Source organism: Vitis riparia, unplaced genomic scaffold (genome assembly GCF_004353265.1).
Source record: "Vitis riparia cultivar Riparia Gloire de Montpellier isolate 1030 unplaced genomic scaffold, EGFV_Vit.rip_1.0 scaffold786_pilon_pilon, whole genome shotgun sequence".
Classification (NCBI taxonomy): Eukaryota; Viridiplantae; Streptophyta; class Magnoliopsida; order Vitales; family Vitaceae; genus Vitis; species Vitis riparia.
The window spans coordinates 1-18597 of NW_023269783.1; the positions used below are offsets into that span (position 1 = coordinate 1).

Consider the following 18597-nt stretch of genomic DNA (forward strand, 5'->3'; position numbering starts at 1 on the left):
GTATGGTAAATGTGGTGCGGCTTCAAGTGCTCAACGGCTATTCGAGGAAACGCCCCATCGGACGTGGTCACTCGGAATTTATTAACATCTGTTATTTGCATATAAGACGTCTAGAAATTGTAATCGATTGTTTCCGGAGACGGTCAAAGTGGGCATAGACCTGACTCCACAGCGTTTGGCCTATGTTAGTAAATAAATATTTGACCTGATGCTGTATTTCAAGATGAAGATGAGGTATCTTCAAGTTCCATTAAGAAGCACAACATGCAGAATCCTGAAATTAGTTCCAAAGGATTACGAGTAACGTCGGACTTGTATCCCCATGGTAGAAATTGTCAGAAGGCTGCGTCTCGCGATGATCTCCACTTGAAGGATTTTTGTAGCTGCTGAGCCAAATCTGTGAGGTAGACAGAATCTCGAGTCCCTCGTCTCTTGGAAAAGATATACAAAGTTTCTCTCTGAGTCAGCAAGGGTGATGGATGTGCTACTCTCACCTTGTCTACCAACTGCAAAGCCTGTGCCAGACATCAATCCCCACCTATTGGCCAGAAACTCCATTGCAATATCATCAAGACTGGCATAGATCATACAGGTCCCTTTCCAACAATCTCGTAAACATGTATGGCAAATGTGCCTCATTCAAGATGTCCTTAACTTGTTCAACCAGCTGCCCCATAGAGACCAATTTCATGGGCCTCAATTCTTACAGCCAACAACCAAGCTAACCTCCCCACTTGACACTTTCCATGTTTCCGGCCATGTCCAAACAAGACAGTTTGCAACCTGATCATTATGTCTCTGCTTGCCTTGCTAAGGCCTATGCGATCTTGGATGTAATTAAGCAAGGCGAGCAAGTGCATGCAACCTTTATTGTGTCTCCAGTTTCTGATGATGATGTTGTAAAATCATCCCTTGTTGATATGTATGCAAAATGCGGTTCGCCTGCTATTGGTCATGTGGTTTTTGATTCAATTTCTTCAAAGAATTCAATTTCTTGGACTGCTATGATTCCAGGATATGCTCAAGTGGCCGAAAAATTGGATGCTATTCAGCTATTCCAGAAAATGCCAGTGATGAATTTACTTTCTTGGACAGCATTGATATCTGGGCTGGTACAAAGTTGGGAACTGGGTTGATTCGTTTTATTTATTTATGGAAATGTGAAGCAAGGGATTGTAACAGCTTATGCATCTCCATACTTTAAACACAAGTTGTTGATGCTAATGTTTAGGCTCAGTTTATACATCCGTCTACAATATTCAATTCTTGTTTCTTTGCTGCGAGTTCTCCATGAATACTTTCAAGATCTTTGCTCCAACTTCTTCCTCAGCATCATGTGACACACTTGGTTCAGGGTTTTGATGTTAATCTACAACAAAATATAGTTCAATTAACACTCCACCAACCTGTTTGTTCCGAGGAAGGTGATCGACTTGCTACTAGGTTAACGTCTTCCCTAATGGAGTATTACACTGGTCCTAATGACAAAGTAACAGTTGACGATATTAGCGCAAGATTGCGAGAGGGTTGGCTAGGCTATTACAAGGGGACTGATCACAAACTTTACTTAGCTGTGGAGTTTCTTGAGAAAGCTGTTGTAACTTCTAACACCGAAGAGAAGGAAAACCTCGCTAGAGAGGCCTTCGATCTCTCGAATAAAGTTCCAGAACCTGCAGATTTGTGAGCAGTTTGCAAAAGGTTTGAGGATTGGAGATTTCATGAAGTTGTGGTTCTTTTACCACTACAAAAAGGCACAAGCCCTTGTCCCTGAAGGTGATGCTTCCAATGAGTGACTTGATGCAGAAATTCGAGAACATACACTTGCTTAGCTTGAACAGTGTTATGAGATTGTCACCGGTGTTTTGTGTTCTCTAAAAAAAAAGATCCAAAATATGTTAGGCCCCTTGCAATTCATGCCCTTGATGATCCCTCCCAGCATGAAGGACTTGCTAAAGCTAATGACTCTGTTTCAGCATGTCGCACACTGATAAGCTTGCTTGAAGATTAACCAACATATGCTACTGCCACTACTTGCAGCTGGAGCAGGAATTTCCTTAATTGATTCAGTAGTAATGCCTAGACGTAGCACATAGCAGCATCAAAGAGCATCCAAGACCCACCAATGGGTTTTGCATTGATAAGGTCTTCAGATCATGATACTTCAAAGCGTCCTATGGACTTTCGTGTTTTGGAAATGTGGCCATTGCAGCTTGTTATGCCCAGCGTGTACATGAATTAAAATGTGTGTTAGTCATTGATTTTGATGTTCATCATGGGGATGGAACGAATGATGATTCTATGATGGCTCAGATATATTCTTCCTTTCCACTTATCAAGATGGAAGCTACTCTGGTACTAGTAAAATTGACGAGGTCACGATTCATGTTTCAAACGATCAGAAGTATGTGATAATTTTGAAGTGAATCGGAAGTCACTGTCAAGGAGAGCATGAAGGCTTTGAAGTTATTGGCAGTACAGAGGATTCTCATAACCTTATTATGGAAAATCTGCCCACAAGGGACATGGATTGGTTCAATCAGTTTTGACTTCCTTTACAACTATCAGAAAATTGTTTTACAATTAATAGGGCTCATGCTTCATTGGCAGAGACTGATGATGGGGGGATTTAAAGCAAGACGAAAGAGGGAATTCTGAGGACATTTGCTGGTCATCAGACTTTTGGGAATAATTATCGTATTTGCTCTATTGAAAGACAGAACTGAAAGAGAAGAACTTTTGTTGTCCGTTTGAATGTGAGAAGAAAGGAAAATGATGATGCAGATACAAGTGGCCAAAAGTCTTTATAATGCACTGTAAAAGATTCAGAAACCAAGGAGAATGCAAATCCCAGCTGCCTGTTAACATGAATACGAACGGCCATATATCTAGCAGTTTGTTTGCGGCAAGGACTCGAATGAAATATGGTTCTGTTGCCAAGCTCAGTTTCTGGAGTATACTAGAAATGGCTGAGAAATTATGCGGATCTTTACATGTTTATCATCCTGAGGCGCTCCTAATGAATATATATTCAGGCGATTGGAAATGTACTTATACAGCTTTGTAGCATCTTGTTGAATGTCTCACTTCTACTCATGCTCCCGAGCGGAAACATTCCACTGCAAAGTTTAGCCACATCATCCCACAGATTCAATTGTCAAATTATTTTGAAGGACGTCTCTCAAAAGCTTCAACTGACAAAGGGTTTCAATGGAGTAGGGAGGATACTTTAGTCACATCGTCTTCATAATTAAAGAAAGGTCCAATCCAGTTTTCATACAATTCGGAGTCTGATGCTCACAGGAATTCGTTCTCTTCATCTTCTACAAAATTTAAACTCAGCAGCCTTGATGAAGCCACACGTTTTATTGATTACAATTCAGACCAGATTGCTGAGATCCTCAACTCTTTTAGGACTTGGTGTAATGATATACATAGGAGTATTGGATACGGTAAATTTTGGAGTCAAAATCTTCGAGGCCAAAGCCACCACGTTAGACAACGCTCATCCAATCGCTATGAAGACTTGAAAGCCTATTGAAGGAGTTGCTTGATAAAAAAAAAGTATTATGAAGCAGGTATTACATTTCAGAATGGAGGGTTTAGGAATCGTGTTGCATAAGATTCAAAATACTGTCACAATTATCAATAAGAAGGAAGTTGCTGTCATCCAGTCATAAGATGAAATTCCTTGTCTCTCCTATCACTCATACTACAGTGCAATCTAAGGTTGCATTTGACCTTTCTGAATCTGTTAAAATTTTGAAGCATTTAGCCAAGTCAGATTCTGTAGTAATATATATTATTGAAGAACCTAGGGAGAATGACATGGCCAAACGAATCAGGGAATGAATGCCTTAAGGAGAATATTGATACAAAATTCGTTGAGGATGACATGTTTATTGGGCAATTAGAGATGGCTCTCTCAATCCCAGATTAAAGAGTAAATGGCTGCAGTAGTTCAAGTACCTCCAACGGTGATCTAGGCTCTTCATCAAGTGATTCGGTCCCAGGCACTTCTTCAGATAGTGAATCAGAATGTGCTTCTACAACTTTGGTAATGACCTTGCTGAAGATATATAGTTACGGTGATCTTATAATGAGGACTTCCTATTTCGTATAAGGAGAAGGTCTTGATCCGAGGTAGAAAGAGACATGGTTTAATCGGAGACCAAGAGATACCTGGTTTTCGAAATGGCTTGGTTCAGATTCTGCAGCTGTCAGTAGAGACATTCTGACCAGAATTATGTATTCCAAACATTTGGGCACGCGGATATAGCCTTCGGAAAATGAGAAGCACAGTTTTAAATGGAATGAGACTGTTTTGGGAAAGGGGAAAACCCTTGGGCGATCAGGCCTGAAACGTTTAACGAGGGTTGAGGGGACAGGTTTAGAGAAGTGACAGCTCACCTTCTTGACTATGACCATTTTGCCAATATGTCACCTACTGCCCTTGTAAAGATTACACACCCAATTTTCAATGTCAATGATAGGGTGAATGGAAATATGAATCAAAATGGGAAGCTGTCATAATTGATGAATGTCAACGCCCCAAAATTTCATCACATTTCGCAGAATATAAGATGCTTGTGGCTGATTTAAGGCTTCTTCTTTATAATGGTTAGATAAAGGAGAGCACGTTGGAGTTTATGAATCTCCTCTCATTTCTTGACCTTGGCAATAATGTGAATAGCGACAATGTTTTGAAAATTGACTACAAAGACCGTGTTAGTAAATTAGAGGAGAGGCATTATCATCCGAAGAAACTGTCAATGAGCACATGGATAAAATCAGTGCAAAGGTTAGATTCAAACCAGAATCAATGGAGCTTCCTTCATCTGAAGAAGATGGTGGATTAAATGATGAATATTAAGACTCAGCTGTTGGATTTGATGGCTCATTGAATATGCCAGAAAGTTTATGTGCTGGACAGCGGCCTCCTTCATGCTCATATCAGGCTTCCATTTCAGAATTCAATTCCAGACTGACTCAAGTGTTTCAACCAGAGAAAGCTATGCAAAGGATTTCACATAAGTGGAACACACGTACAGCTTGGAGATGTTGCAACAGTCCGTGTATTTATTCGAAAAGCTACATCAGTGAATTTTCCCATGCGAGCTAAAGAAGACCAGTTAGTACTATTGAAAGGGCAAAAGATGAAGTTCGCAATGAGCTAGAAAACTCAGATTCTGAACTACGGAAAAACCCATAAGTGAACTATAAGAAAATTGATGAATCAGATGAACTTCTGAGTGAAGATTCGAAACTTGAGAATGAGAGCCAGCAAGTGAGCACATGCTCTGAAATAAATATGGCCAGCTCTACTCCAGACATGCCAGCAATGTATAGAGGCCTCTTCATACAACCATCAGCAATCCAGCAACAGCTAAACCTCCCAAGCTCTACTCCCTCTGGTCACCTTGCCACACATCATACTCCCAATGATTTTTCTTCTTCTTTTTTGTGATCTTATACATTTTAAATTTGGATTTCAAAATCTTTTTCATTAAAACAATTTCAGTTTTCTTCAAATTCCATCCTTAGAGATTTCTAGGCATAAAATTTAGATTTCAATGATCTTTTGCTGCCACTTTCCTTCAGGCATGCGTTTTCACTATTTTCTTTTATTTTTCATGGTTTTCTCGATTTTCAACAAGCATGAACAAACTCCATAATTCCAAGTCATGGAATTTATGGAATCAACTCATGCGAGAGTAATATGGACCTTGGTGGGGGGGTCCTACATTCCTGATATCTTCACTAATATTGATTTTAAAGATGATCGTTTGGTATTTAATTGATTTTGATTCCTCTTGGGGATATGCTTGAATATGTTTCATATTTGTTATTGGGTTAACCTTGCTTCCCATAAAGGCGCTTTAGCTTGCTGTCTAGGTACGCTCCTTCTCATCTTTTTTTCGAGAATTCTATGGACATGTACGCTATTGGTGACTATATCCATGCATGATGTGATTCTTGGGTGTTTAAATATATACTAGATTTGCTTGGATAAGACACATGTTGTGTGATAGATTTCTACACTAACTCTTATGTTTCATGATAGCGCTTGAGAAGCCGTTCAGGTACGCACTTCGACTCTGTCTTATGGTTTGTTTTCTCGTTAGGCATGCAATATTTGAAATCACCCTAGCTTATCTAGATGTCTATAATTAACTGATTAATTGCCACACTTCCCTTAATTTTGTCAGTAGAGACCTTTAAAGGGCTTAGAGGGGTGCTACCTTTTAAAGGTACCTTCCCAATAGGTAACCTGATCCCCGGACTAAGACTCGGGTTTTTCAAAGACATGCTTTTTCCAAAAATTATGGAGTCACATTTTAGGGTTTTTCTTTCTTGTTTTATTTTCCCTTTAAAATAAAAATAAAATAAGTGGCGACTCCAACTTTTTCCAAAAATTAATTTTTCACAAATAATAAAAAGCGAGTCTCGCCGATCGAGTGGGGGCGCACGTGAAAAATGCGGGTCCACAAATTGGCGACTCCACTGGGGATTTTGAAGATCAAGCTTGAACACTAGTTAGGAAAATGTGGCGTTTAATTGGTCGATTAGTGGGTACCTCTTTTTTTAGGCAAGGTGATTCGATTTGCTTGCTTGTTTGGTTTTGCTATCTTAACATGTTTGATTGCCTTGGATGACCACTTGATTGTTTTGCTCACTTTAGCATGATTCACTCTCACATATGTTAGATAGGACTTTGCTTGTTTGATATTTATTTGCTTCGCATGATTGTTTGAATGATCACTTGATTGTTTGCTCACTTCAGCATGATTCACTCTCACATATGCTAGATAGGACTTTGATTGTATGATACTTATCTGCTTGGTATGACTGCTTGTTGCATGACAACCCTTTCTCTTGCATGTTCGTATGATTGCTTGTCTTCGTTCACTATCTCACTTTAGATCTTAAGTTTTTCGGATGCACCCACATCCTTCATTGTGCACTTTAGATTATCCTTGAGTGTTGAGATATGGGAGAGCCTTCACCATTAAGAAACCCCCTGGGAACGCGAGGAAGTGCATGTGTGGAGGTGATGACCACCTTGCATGGAAGCACCCCGTCTCCTTGGAGGCGTGCAGAGGGTTGCGTACCACTGGAGGGTACGATCGCTTCTGCTAGGGATCCTTTGACCCACCCATTTTATCTTATAGAGCCACCTTAACCTTGTAGGCTAACCTAGACCCAATTAAGAATTCACTCCTACACGTGGGTGCATCTGTGGACCTTCAGAGCTGCCTTGGTCATAATTAGGTTCAGTTATCCTCTTCATGGTCTCTTTTTGGTGTGCTCAGAGTTTGGTGCATGTTTGAGTTTCAATTGGGCCACCTTTTCTACATTGTGATTAGTGTGTTTCCACCTCTTCTGAGTTTCCTTCATGTCATTTATCTTTTCATGCCTTTGTACCTTATAGGAACGTTACTTGCTTCAGTTTGGATTCGACTTTTTATATTAGAGTTGGAGATAGATTGGTCAAGGTTTCAAAGTAGTCAGGTATGGATCCTCAGCATGATACAGTTGATCGACTTACAGTCACCATGACTCTATCCAGGATGCATTAGCAGGTTTGAGCCAGACGATTGATGGACAGTGAGATAGATAGCATCTAGTTCAGGATGAGATGTCGTATGATTCATTACCACCCACCCCCACCACCCAGTTAGCCAGTGACATTGTTGAGGGTGACTTCGTACATATGATGAGTTTAGTGGATTATGAGTCAAAGTTTATCAGATGAGAGTTCTTATAGAGGACGTTAGTTTTTCTCAGATGGGAGATTTGATTGACATGATTTTCTTCATGATGAGCATGAGATGAACGTATTGGATGATAGTTGGATGCTTGGCACAGATTAGCCAGAGATAGTTCACTCTCTTGATATGCTTGAGATCTTCATTGTTGAGAGTTCAGAAGAGATTCAGTTTATTTATATTGGGGCATCCCGCTTATGTTGATGATATGTTTAGGACGATATTAGCCCGGTTATGGTCATGGAGATTCATCTATTCCAGGAGACCCTATGGACTTACTTGGAGTACACCACTTGTCATTAGAGAGTTGACCCTAGAGAGGAAATATGATTGACATATCTGGATAGAGACTAGTTCTCAAACCCCACCAATGTGGATTAGTTGAAGAAGTATTACATTTGAGACCATGGTCGCAGGATGGGTGGCCATCATTTCGGTTAGCCTCATACTTTATCACCTCTATATATTAGACCGTTGCTAGCCCATTGAGCCTCACGTGGTATGTTATAGCCTTATTTATTTCTTATAGCTTTGATTACCATTTCTATACCCGGGTTGGGGCCCTTTGATGTATATGTATGCTTTGCTAGGAAAGTCTCATGAGCTTTAGACTTATAGGTCTATCTTCTCATTTTGTTACCATCCTCTTATCACCCTATTTGTTCTATTTTATTATCACCACATATTCATTCACTTTCTTGTCTCTATCATTATTTGCTTCATTTTATCTCTTCTCTTCCTTGGGCTGATGATTCTTCACATCTTAGTGCAAAGAGGGCAGTCATATCGCTCCATTCATCCCATCATTTGGCATTGATTCGGAGATTTTAGTTTGAGAGGTTGTCTCATGGGTAGGGGTTCATGTATTCATCAGTGATTTGAGAGAGTTTATTCATTTCTTGTATCTTTCCCATTGGAGTTTGACTTATTGATGATCAGAGCATGCGCTAAAAAAAACAAAAAAAAAAAAAAAAAAAAAAAAAAAAAAAAAAAAAAAAAAAAAAAAAAAAAAAAAAAAAAAAAAAAAAAAAGAGAAAAGCGCAATGACATGTTTGTGTATGGTATCTTGCTCCATTGGGCACTTATATCATCTTTTGAGGTTTATTTACTGGGTATATTGGTCGTTGTGGGTTCTTGTGAGATTTTTTATACGAGTTTTCATCCTTGAGCCACTCTTGTTATGCATTTGGAGTGTTGAGGGTTCATGTGAGAGTTCTATGGTATCCTATGCTTCTTGGACCATGGTTGATATGTATTAGGTATGAGAGATGAGCGACCTTTTACTAGGGTCTCCGGATCATTGTCTTACCCACTATTCCATCATTGGTGATATGACTTTCCTTTATTGTACTAACATGGGTTGATCATCACTCGTCCCACTTTCTCATTGCTTCCTTTTGTATCCCATTACTCTTTCCAGATCTTTGTTCCACCTTTTATCCATTCCCTACATGTTGATACCCATTACTGATTGATACCTTCTTCACATCATTCACATATTTCATTGATGGTTTGATCATTCATCCTTTCTCTCATTTCGTCATCAACATTCCCTTTGGTTACTTCTAAGTCCACGACTCATGAGATTTTTCTATGCATTACATCTTGTACACGAGGGTATGGATTTGATCATTGGGTATTTGAGCCTAGTTTCCCTTCATTTCTTTCACCCTATCACCCTGACCTACATTACGTCCCGTGTCTTAAGACCACTCTGAGACCATGAGATCAGATGTTATCTTTGACAGCCTCTACTTAGGTTGGTGTTTGGGATTTGGTTGATATATAGATGTTGTCATGTTTCTTCTTTTGGGAGATGCTTCTTTGGCGCTTGGAGGTGATTTGGTGATAGATGTGGATGATTGTTTCATCTTACGGATGATATTTGATGTTGTCTGGCTTCTACTGTACATCGGATATCCACACTGGGGCATATTCCCCTTTCATTTGGTTGAGATGAGTCCCTAGTGGAGCACCTTCTTTGAGTCTGGGCATTTTCACCGATCAGAGATCCCTAGTAGGGTATGTTGAGACTATATCAGTTCCAGTAGAGCATAGTCGAGCCCCTAGCGGTTCCATTCGCAGAGTATTTCTGAGATAGACTAGTGGATTATTACTGAGTTGGAGGCAGTTTTCAGTGCAGTGTATAGATCTGGCATACTGGGGCATATTTCCCCATTTTGAGGTTACCAGATTCCTATCAGATTCAGTCAGGGATTCATCAGAGACATGTTTCTACTTTTGAGATTACCACATTCCTCATCATTTTGGCTATTCATTTGAGATTAGATTTAGAGTGTCTCCCTTGAGGCATTGGTCGATACATCATTCTGACTTCTTAGTGGATTATTGTTGAGTTGAGGACAGTTGATTGATGATGTTGGATTCATCCTTTAGTTGTGCATTATATATTCACACTAGGGCATATCTCCCCCTTCCTCCGAGATTCCTAGTTGTTGTTGGACGGTATGGTTATCCCTATTTATGGTTATGGAGATGTTTGATTGATTTTGACAGATTCTTTATTGTACATCAGATATTCATACTAGGGCATATTGCCCTTTCCATGATGAGATTGTGTTTAGACAGCGGTGCATAGATGGATGATCATTGTTAGTTGTTTGCCTCACGACTTCGACATCAGATATCCATACTGGGGCATATTCCCCTCTCCTTGATGAGATTTTGTTCGCGCAGTGGTATGAGGATGTATGATTAGTGGCGGTTGTTTACGTCATGACTTTGATATTGGATCTTATACTGGGGCATTTTTCCCCATTTTCTTTGAGTATCCTTGAGATTAGGACAGTAGCCAGTTTGGTTTCAGATTGAGTACTAGCTCAGAGCTTTCGATGATTGACTGTATCAGGACCCCCCTATATGGATTTGTTGAGATAGAGATGGATCACATCAGATTTCACCTGAGGAGCATGGGTGGATCCTTTAGCTAGATGTTCATGAGATGGATTTGTTTTCGATCATCGTTGTTATCTTGTCGATTGGGTTATCCAGATGAGCACCATTTTGTGCACTTTGAGATTTGCTTTTAGATGAGCCACGATATACACGCTTTGAGATTTACCTTTTGAGATTCGTCGACAGAGCAGTTTTTCAGACACAGAGGCCTCTTTCAGTTTTGACTTTTCAGAGGTTTGTCATGATGTATTGGTTCTTGACCCATTGATTCTAGCAGATGATTGGTTTACTGGTTGTTTCAGCAGTGTGAGCGCCTTGGATACTGGGGCATATTTCCCTTCTTGGTTTCAGTAGTCCGACCCTTGACATTTTGAGTATATGGCTTTGAGCCAATTTATTTCATGTCTACTTTCGAGTTGGCCTTCTCTATTATTCCCTTCTAGGCCCTGAGCCTCGTAGCCATGAGCTATCCATTCCTTCTAGACCCTGAGTCTTATAGCCTTGAGCTATCCTTTTTCCCTTAGGCCCTGAGCCCGCTAGCCCTGAGCTATCATTCCCTATAGACCCGGAGTCTTTCCAGCTCTTAGCTGAGCTTTCATCATTTGGTCGCCCATGAGTGGTTTGACTTGGAGTTTGCGTATCGCATTCTCCTTCTAGCCGATCAGTCGTAGAGCCCGGAGCTCATAGCCCTGAGCTATTCATCGACCCAGAGTCATTTTCCATCTCGACCCAGAGTCATTCATAGCACCCCGAGCCTGAGCTCACGACCCAGAGTCATTTGCATCACTCACATCCCTACGATGTTTCGTTTTCATCATTCTAGCCACTTGTGAGTGGCCTTGACCCGACACCTTGAGTCGGAAAGTATCCTGATCGGCTATCTATTTAGAGCCCGGAGCTCTCGACCCAGAGTCATTTTCCATTTTGACCCAGAGTCATTCTTTCCTAGTTAGAGCCCAGAGCTCTCGACCCAGAGTCATTTTACATCCTGACCCAGAGTCATTCTTTCCTATTTAGAGCCCGGAGCTCTCGACCCAGAGTCATTTTCCATTTTGACCCAGAGTCATTCTTTTTAGAGCCTGGAGCTCTCGACCTAGAGTCATTTTCCATTTTGACCCAGAGTCATTCATTCTTTTTAGAGCCCAGAGTTCTCGACCCAGAGTCATTTTCCATCTTGACCCAGAGTCATTCTTTCCTATTTAGAGCCTAGAGCTCTTGACCCAAAGTCATTTTCCATCTTGACCCAGAGTCATTTCTTTTCCGTTTAGAGCCTAGGGCTCTCGACCTAGAGTCATTTTCCATCTTGACCCAGAGTCATTCTTTCCAATTAGAGCCCTGAGCTCATGACCCAGAGTCTTTTATCCTATTCTAGATCCAGAGTCGTTCACCTTGTCCATGATCCAGAGTCATTCATATCGTCCATGACTTTGAATCATCCTTTTCACCTCTTCCCATCTTTGTGCTACTCGTCACATGCCTTCTCTCTTTATTATCATTTCCCCCCACATAGAGTTGTCCCATCCATGTCGTTGAGACCCCATCTTTTGATCTACCTCTTCATGTGCTAGGACAAAATCTCTGGTCCTTCTTTAATTCTTCGGTATAGTTCACTTCATTCTGCTCATTACTCGTATTTCTACTCACATTCTCTACACTCGTGATCTATACCGAAGAGGGGCATATTTGTAGACCCTCAATTTTGTCCCTTTAGCACATGTCTTTAAAATTCGTTTTCAATACTCCCAATAGTTCCTTGGTGGCCCATGGCTACTCATACCACTTACCTTTTTTCTGAGTCACCTCGGAGATTTTGGTTGAGGGATTATTTGATCCCTTATTGTGACCTTGGCAGCCCTAATTTAGACTTAGACTTTTCGTTCATTTTTTAGGATAGCTTTTAGATACACTTGGCCCATTAGGCACTTTTAGACTCACTTTTTGTATGACTTGCATGACCCGCATAGGATTGACTATTTTATTCAATTATTTTGTTTTACTTTATTTATTTTTATTTTATTTTAATCTTTGATAGGTTGTAAGATTGCTAACTCTTTTTGTTTTTATTCTCTCTATTTTCGTTTTTTTAATTGTTTGATAAGAGAATAGGGGCTGCTATTCAACTCTCACTAAGGTATGTGCACTCAAAAGGTAAGAGAAATATTTTGTGAGGAAAAGGAATTAATGTGGTTGTATACATATGGAAAGAGAAGACCCTGCATGAGAGGGGATGAGCATTCTGATTTTTTTAAAAAGGAAGAGAAAGAAGAAAAAGGAAAAGGAGGGAGAAAATAGGGACTGGCAGGACACGCATGGAGAAAAGGAGTATTCTTTTGGGAGATTCCGGGATTGTCTTGAGGGGAAGCACAGAGGGAAGGGGAAAGCACGCAAGGGAGGATTGGGGGAAATTCTGAAAATTTTTGGAGATCGTCTTGAGGGGAAGTATAGAGAGAGGGACTGACAGCACGCATTCTTCTCGCTTGAAGCCGAGCAATACTCCTCAAAGATTGGTTCTTCCAGGTATGGTCACACCAAATTTGCATCCTTTCATCCCTATATGATCCTAAATATTATTCTGCAAGTCTGGGTATTGTCTTATTGATTGTTGTGGAGGTTTAGGACTGATCGTTTCTTGCTGAATATGTTTAAACATGAGCATGCTCCGTTTTTGGTTTCTATTTTAATCTTTTTAATCTCTATTGTTAATGGCTGATGTCTGGGATTATCATTGGATATTGATATTCAAGAACCGTTCTCTTCTCCTCTGATATCCTCACCCTTTTTTTTTAGCCCATTGACAAAATAATGGAATGTGGCTTTGCTTGATGATTTACTCTATGCCCACCTTTCCTCTGTTTTGTTTTGTTTCTTTGCTTCTTTCGCATCTTTTTCTATTTCTCTGTCACCCATACCTTGCTGCACGATAGTTTGCACACCTACTGGGTATTCTCCTTGGTCAGTTGTGATTAGTCCTCGGACAGCAAAGAAAGCCAAGTTCTTAGTAACTCCAGAGAATTCGAGAATCAGAAATAAATTCAGAGAAGAGAGTTTGAGTCTGCTTCTGTGGCTACAGTCAAAAAGTTCTCAGACACGACAAGGGATGATTCTGAGTCTTGTGTTTTTTCTTCCATCCCCGTCCATTACCTACTACTGTGAATCTGGGTAGTTCTCATACAATGATTTGGATGATCATATAAATCAAGTGACAAACAGATTATCACAGGCGGCTCATGATTCAGTCTGCATTAGAGAAGAAGCATCTATCATACAAATGTTAATCCTTTGTGAAATGTGATTCAGTAGAAGTTTTAATTTATCTGGATGGAGTGGAAGGTATCAAAAATTCATTGCATAGTGAACTACTTTGGTTCATGGCGTGGCCTAAAACTAAAATTCAGAAAGAATAGGAAGAATTTATATGGAAAGATGTGGGGAACCTAGGTTGGACAAAGTCTGAGAATGTTTTCCTGGCAAAGATACTACAAGAGTACTGTCGAGGCCTATGCTAAAGGAAACTACTTCTCAAAAGTGCCTGGCTATATGCATTAAAGGAAGACTCTTCTACATGGGTTTGCTGGTCGTCCAGTGGTGGCAACGAAATAGAAGGGTGCTATTAAAGAAAGTGGCGAAATACAGAGAATTAAACAGAATTTGTCAGAAGGTTGTGCCCATTACAGCTTTGGAGGGTATAAATATATTACTTGCCTTAAATGCAACTGTGTTCATGCCTTAATCTTCAGAACATTATGCATATTATTCTACATATCCTTTTACCATATGGACCTCCCACAGATGGCCATCCTTCAGCTTGAAAAGGTTCATTGGGATGTCATGAATAATTCAAAAGGGAAAGAAAGCTTCAGTTTATAACTATTGAGCTGAGACCACGAGAGTCAGTGCATGGTCCTATTGATGTTTCAATAAAAACAAATGCAGAAAATGATTGGGTCATGATGGAAAGTCTCGGAATGACACAGTGGTATTAGAAAGCATGTCCCCGGTGCTGTGTCTGTTGACTTTGAGCCCGCTGTCATTGATAAGGTGAAGAGAGGGAATGTACCACCGACTTTTTCATCCGGGACAGCATCAAGGAGGACTTCTCTGGCCGGATTGTGAATTATATTGTGGATGATGCTTATAAAATAGGGGAATTTCTTTGGTGGTTCCATTCAGCATGGAGCTGCATCTTCCAACGTTTTCTATCCATTGGAATCCTTCTTAGGGTTGTAGGATTTGAAGCTCTTTCAGGCTCGGTCCTCCTTCATTTGTAGATTTCTGAACATGTCACTCGTAAAAAAGTACAGACCTAGGAGGACACAATGCTGGGTTTCTATGTAAGTTCATTTGCTGAAACAGGGACAACCCCACACTTGCTGTCCATTGTTCCTATGGATGTGTATCGTAAATGTGGTGCGGCTTCAAGTGCTCAACGGCTATTCGATGAAACGCCCCATCGGACGTGGTCACTCGGAATTTATTAACATCTGGTTATTTGCATATAAGACGTCTAGAAATTGTAATCGAATTGTTTCCGGAGACGGTCAAAGTGGGCATAGACCTGACTCCACAGCGTTTGGCCTATGTTAGTAAATAAATATTTGACCTGATGCTGTATTTCAAGATGAAGATGAGGTATCTTCAAGTTCCATTAAGAAGCACAACATGCAGAATCCTGAAATTAGTTCCAAAGGATTACGAGTAACGTCGACTTGTATCCCCATGGTAGAAATTGTCAGAAGGCTGCGTCTCGCGATGATCTCCACTTGAAGGATTTTTGTAGCTGCTGAGCCAAATCTGTGAGGTAGACAGAATCTCGAGTCCCTCGTCTCTTGGAAAAGATATACAAAGTTTCTCTCTGAGTCAGCAAGGGTGATGGATGTGCTACTCTCACCTTGTCTACCAACTGCAAGCCTGTGCCAGACATCAATCCCCACCTATTGGCCAGAAACTCCATTGCAATATCATCAAGACTGGCATAGATCAATACAGGTCCCTTTCCAACAATCTCGTAAACATGTATGGCAAATGTGGCCTCATTCAAGATGTCCTTAACTTGTTCAACCAGCTGCCCCATAGAGACCCAATTTCATGGGCCTCAATTCTTACAGCCAACAACCAAGCTAACCTCCCCACTTGACACTTTCCATGTTTCCGGCCATGTCCAAACAAGACAGTTTGCAACCTGATCATTATGTCTCTGCTTGCCTTGCTAAGGCCTATGCGATCTTGGATGTAATTAAGCAAGGCGAGCAAGTGCATGCAACCTTTATTGTGTCTCCAGTTTCTGATGATGATGTTGTAAAATCATCCCTTGTTGATATGTATGCAAAATGCGGTTCGCCTATATTGGTCATGTGGTTTTTGATTCAATTTCTTCAAAGAATTCAATTTCTTGGACTGCTATGATTCCAGGATATGCTCAAAGTGGCCGAAAATTGGATGCTATTCAGCTATTCCAGAAAATGCCAGTGATGAATTTACTTTCTTGGACAGCATTGATATCTGGGCTGGTACAAAGTTGGGAACTGGGTTGATTCGTTTTATTTATTTATGGAAATGTGAAGCAAGGGGATTGTAACAGCTTATGCATCTCCATACTTTAAACACAAGTTGTTGATGCTAATGTTTAGGCTCAGTTTATACATCCGTCTACAATATTCAATTCTTGTTTCTTTGCTGCGAGTTCTCCATGAATACTTTCAAGATCTTTGCTCCAACTTCTTCCTCAGCATCATGTGACACACTTGGTTCAGGGTTTTGATGTTAATCTACAACAAAAATATAGTTCAATTAACACTCCACCAACCTGTTTGTTCCGAGGAAGGTGATCGACTTGCTACTAGGTTAACGTCTTCCCTAATGGAGTATTACACTGGTCCTAATGACAAAGTAACAGTTGACGATATTAGCGCAAGATTGCGAGAGGGTTGGCTAGGCTATTACAAGGGGACTGATCACAAACTTTACTTAGCTGTGGAGTTTCTTGAGAAAGCTGCTGTAACTTCTAACACCGAAGAGAAGGAAAACCTCGCTAGAGAGGCCTTCGATCTCTCGAATAAAGTTCCAGAACCTGCAGATTTGTGAGCAGTTTGCAAAAGGTTTGAGGATTGGAGATTTCGTGAAGTTGTGGTTCTTTTACCACTACAAAAAGGCACAAGCCCTTGTCCCTGAAGGTGATGCTTCCAATGAGTGACTTGATGCAGAAATTCGAGAACATACACTTGCTTAGCTTGAACGGTGTTATGAGATTGTCACCGGTGTTTTGTGTTCTCTAAAAAAAGATCCAAAATATGTTAGGCCCCTTGCAATTCATGCCCTTGATGATCCCTCCCAGCATGAAGGACTTGCTAAAGCTATGACTCTTTCAGCATGTCGCACACTGATAAGCTTGCTTGAAGATTAACCAACATATGCTACTACCACTACTTGCAGCTGGAGCAGGAATTTCCTTAATTGATTCAGTAGTAATGCCTAGACGTAGCACATAGCAGCATCAAAGAGCATCCAGACCCACCAATGGGTTTTGCATTGATAAGGTCTTCAGATCATGATACTTCAAAGCGTCCTATGGACTTTCGTGTTTTGGAAATGTGGCCATTGCAGCTTGTTATGCCCAGCGTGTACATGAATTAAAATGTGTTAGTCATTGATTTTGATGTTCATCATGGGATGGAACGAATGATGATTCTATGATGGCTCAGATATATTCTTCCTTTCCACTTATCAAGATGGAAGCTACTCTGGTACTAGTAAAATTGACGAGGTCACGATTCATGTTTCAAACGATCAGAAGTATGTGATAATTTTGAAGTGAATCGGAAGTCACTGTCAAGGAGAGCATGAAGGCTTTGAAGTTATTGGCAGTACAGAGGATTCTCATAACCTTATTATGGAAAATCTGCCCACAAGGGACATGGATTGGTTCAATCAGTTTTGACTTCCTTTACAACTATCAGAAATTGTTTTACAATTAATAGGGCTCATGCTTCATTGGCAGAGACTGATGATGGGGGGATTTAAAGCAAGACGAAAGAGGGAATTCTGAGGACATTTGCTGGTCATCAGACTTTTGGGAATAATTATCGTATTTGCTCTATTGAAAGACAGAACTGAAGAGAAGAACTTTTGTTGTCCGTTTGAATGTGAGAAAAGGAAAATGATGATGCAGATACAAGTGGCCAAAAGTCTTTATAATGCACTGTAAAAGATTCAGAAACCAAGGAGAATGCAAATCCCAGCTGCCTGTTAACATGAATACGAACGGCCATATATCTAGCAGTTTTTTGCGGCAAGGACTCGAATGAAATATGGTTCTGTTGCCAAGCTCAGTTTCTGGAGTATACTAGAATGGCTGAGAAATTATGCGGATCTTTACATGTTTATCATCCTGAGGCGCTCCTAATGAAATATATTCAGGCGATTGGAAATGTACTTATACAGCTTTGTAGCATCTGTTGAATGTCTCACTTCTACTCATGCTCCCGAGCGAAACATTCCACTGCAAAGTTTAGCCACATCATCCCACAGATTCAATTGTCAAATTATTTTGAAGGACGTCTCTCAAAAGCTTCAACTGACAAAGGGTTTCAATGGAGTAGGGAGGATACTTTAGTCACATCGTCTTCATAATTAAAGAAAGGTCCAATCCAGTTTTCATACAATTCGGAGTCTGATGCTCACAGGAATTCGTTCTCTTCATCTTCTACAAAATTTAAACTCAGCAGCCTTGATGAAGCCACACGTTTTATTGATTACAATTCAGACCAGATTGCTGAGATCCTCAACTCTTTTAGGACTTGGTGTAATGATATACATAGGAGTATTGGATACGGTAAATTTTGGAGTCAAAATCTTCGAGGCCAAAGCCACCACGTTAGACAACGCTCATCCAATCGCTATGAAGACTTGAAAGCCTATT

The 18597-nt window shown here is 40.4% G+C and overlaps 1 protein-coding gene and 1 pseudogene across 1 annotated transcript; both read left to right on the forward strand.

Annotated features, from left to right (window-relative positions):
• The first annotated feature begins 758 nt into the window (after window positions 1-758).
• Window positions 759-1684, forward strand: LOC117910608 (pentatricopeptide repeat-containing protein At4g14050, mitochondrial-like). The gene is made up of 2 exons (XM_034824705.1): window positions 759-1112; window positions 1331-1684. The coding sequence occupies exons 1-2, from the start codon at window positions 759-761 to the stop codon at window positions 1682-1684; spliced, it is 708 nt and encodes a 235-aa protein (XP_034680596.1).
• A 13758-nt stretch (window positions 1685-15442) lies between these two features.
• On the forward strand, window positions 15443-16763 carry LOC117910609 (annotated as a pseudogene).
• The last annotated feature ends 1834 nt before the right edge of the window (window positions 16764-18597 follow it).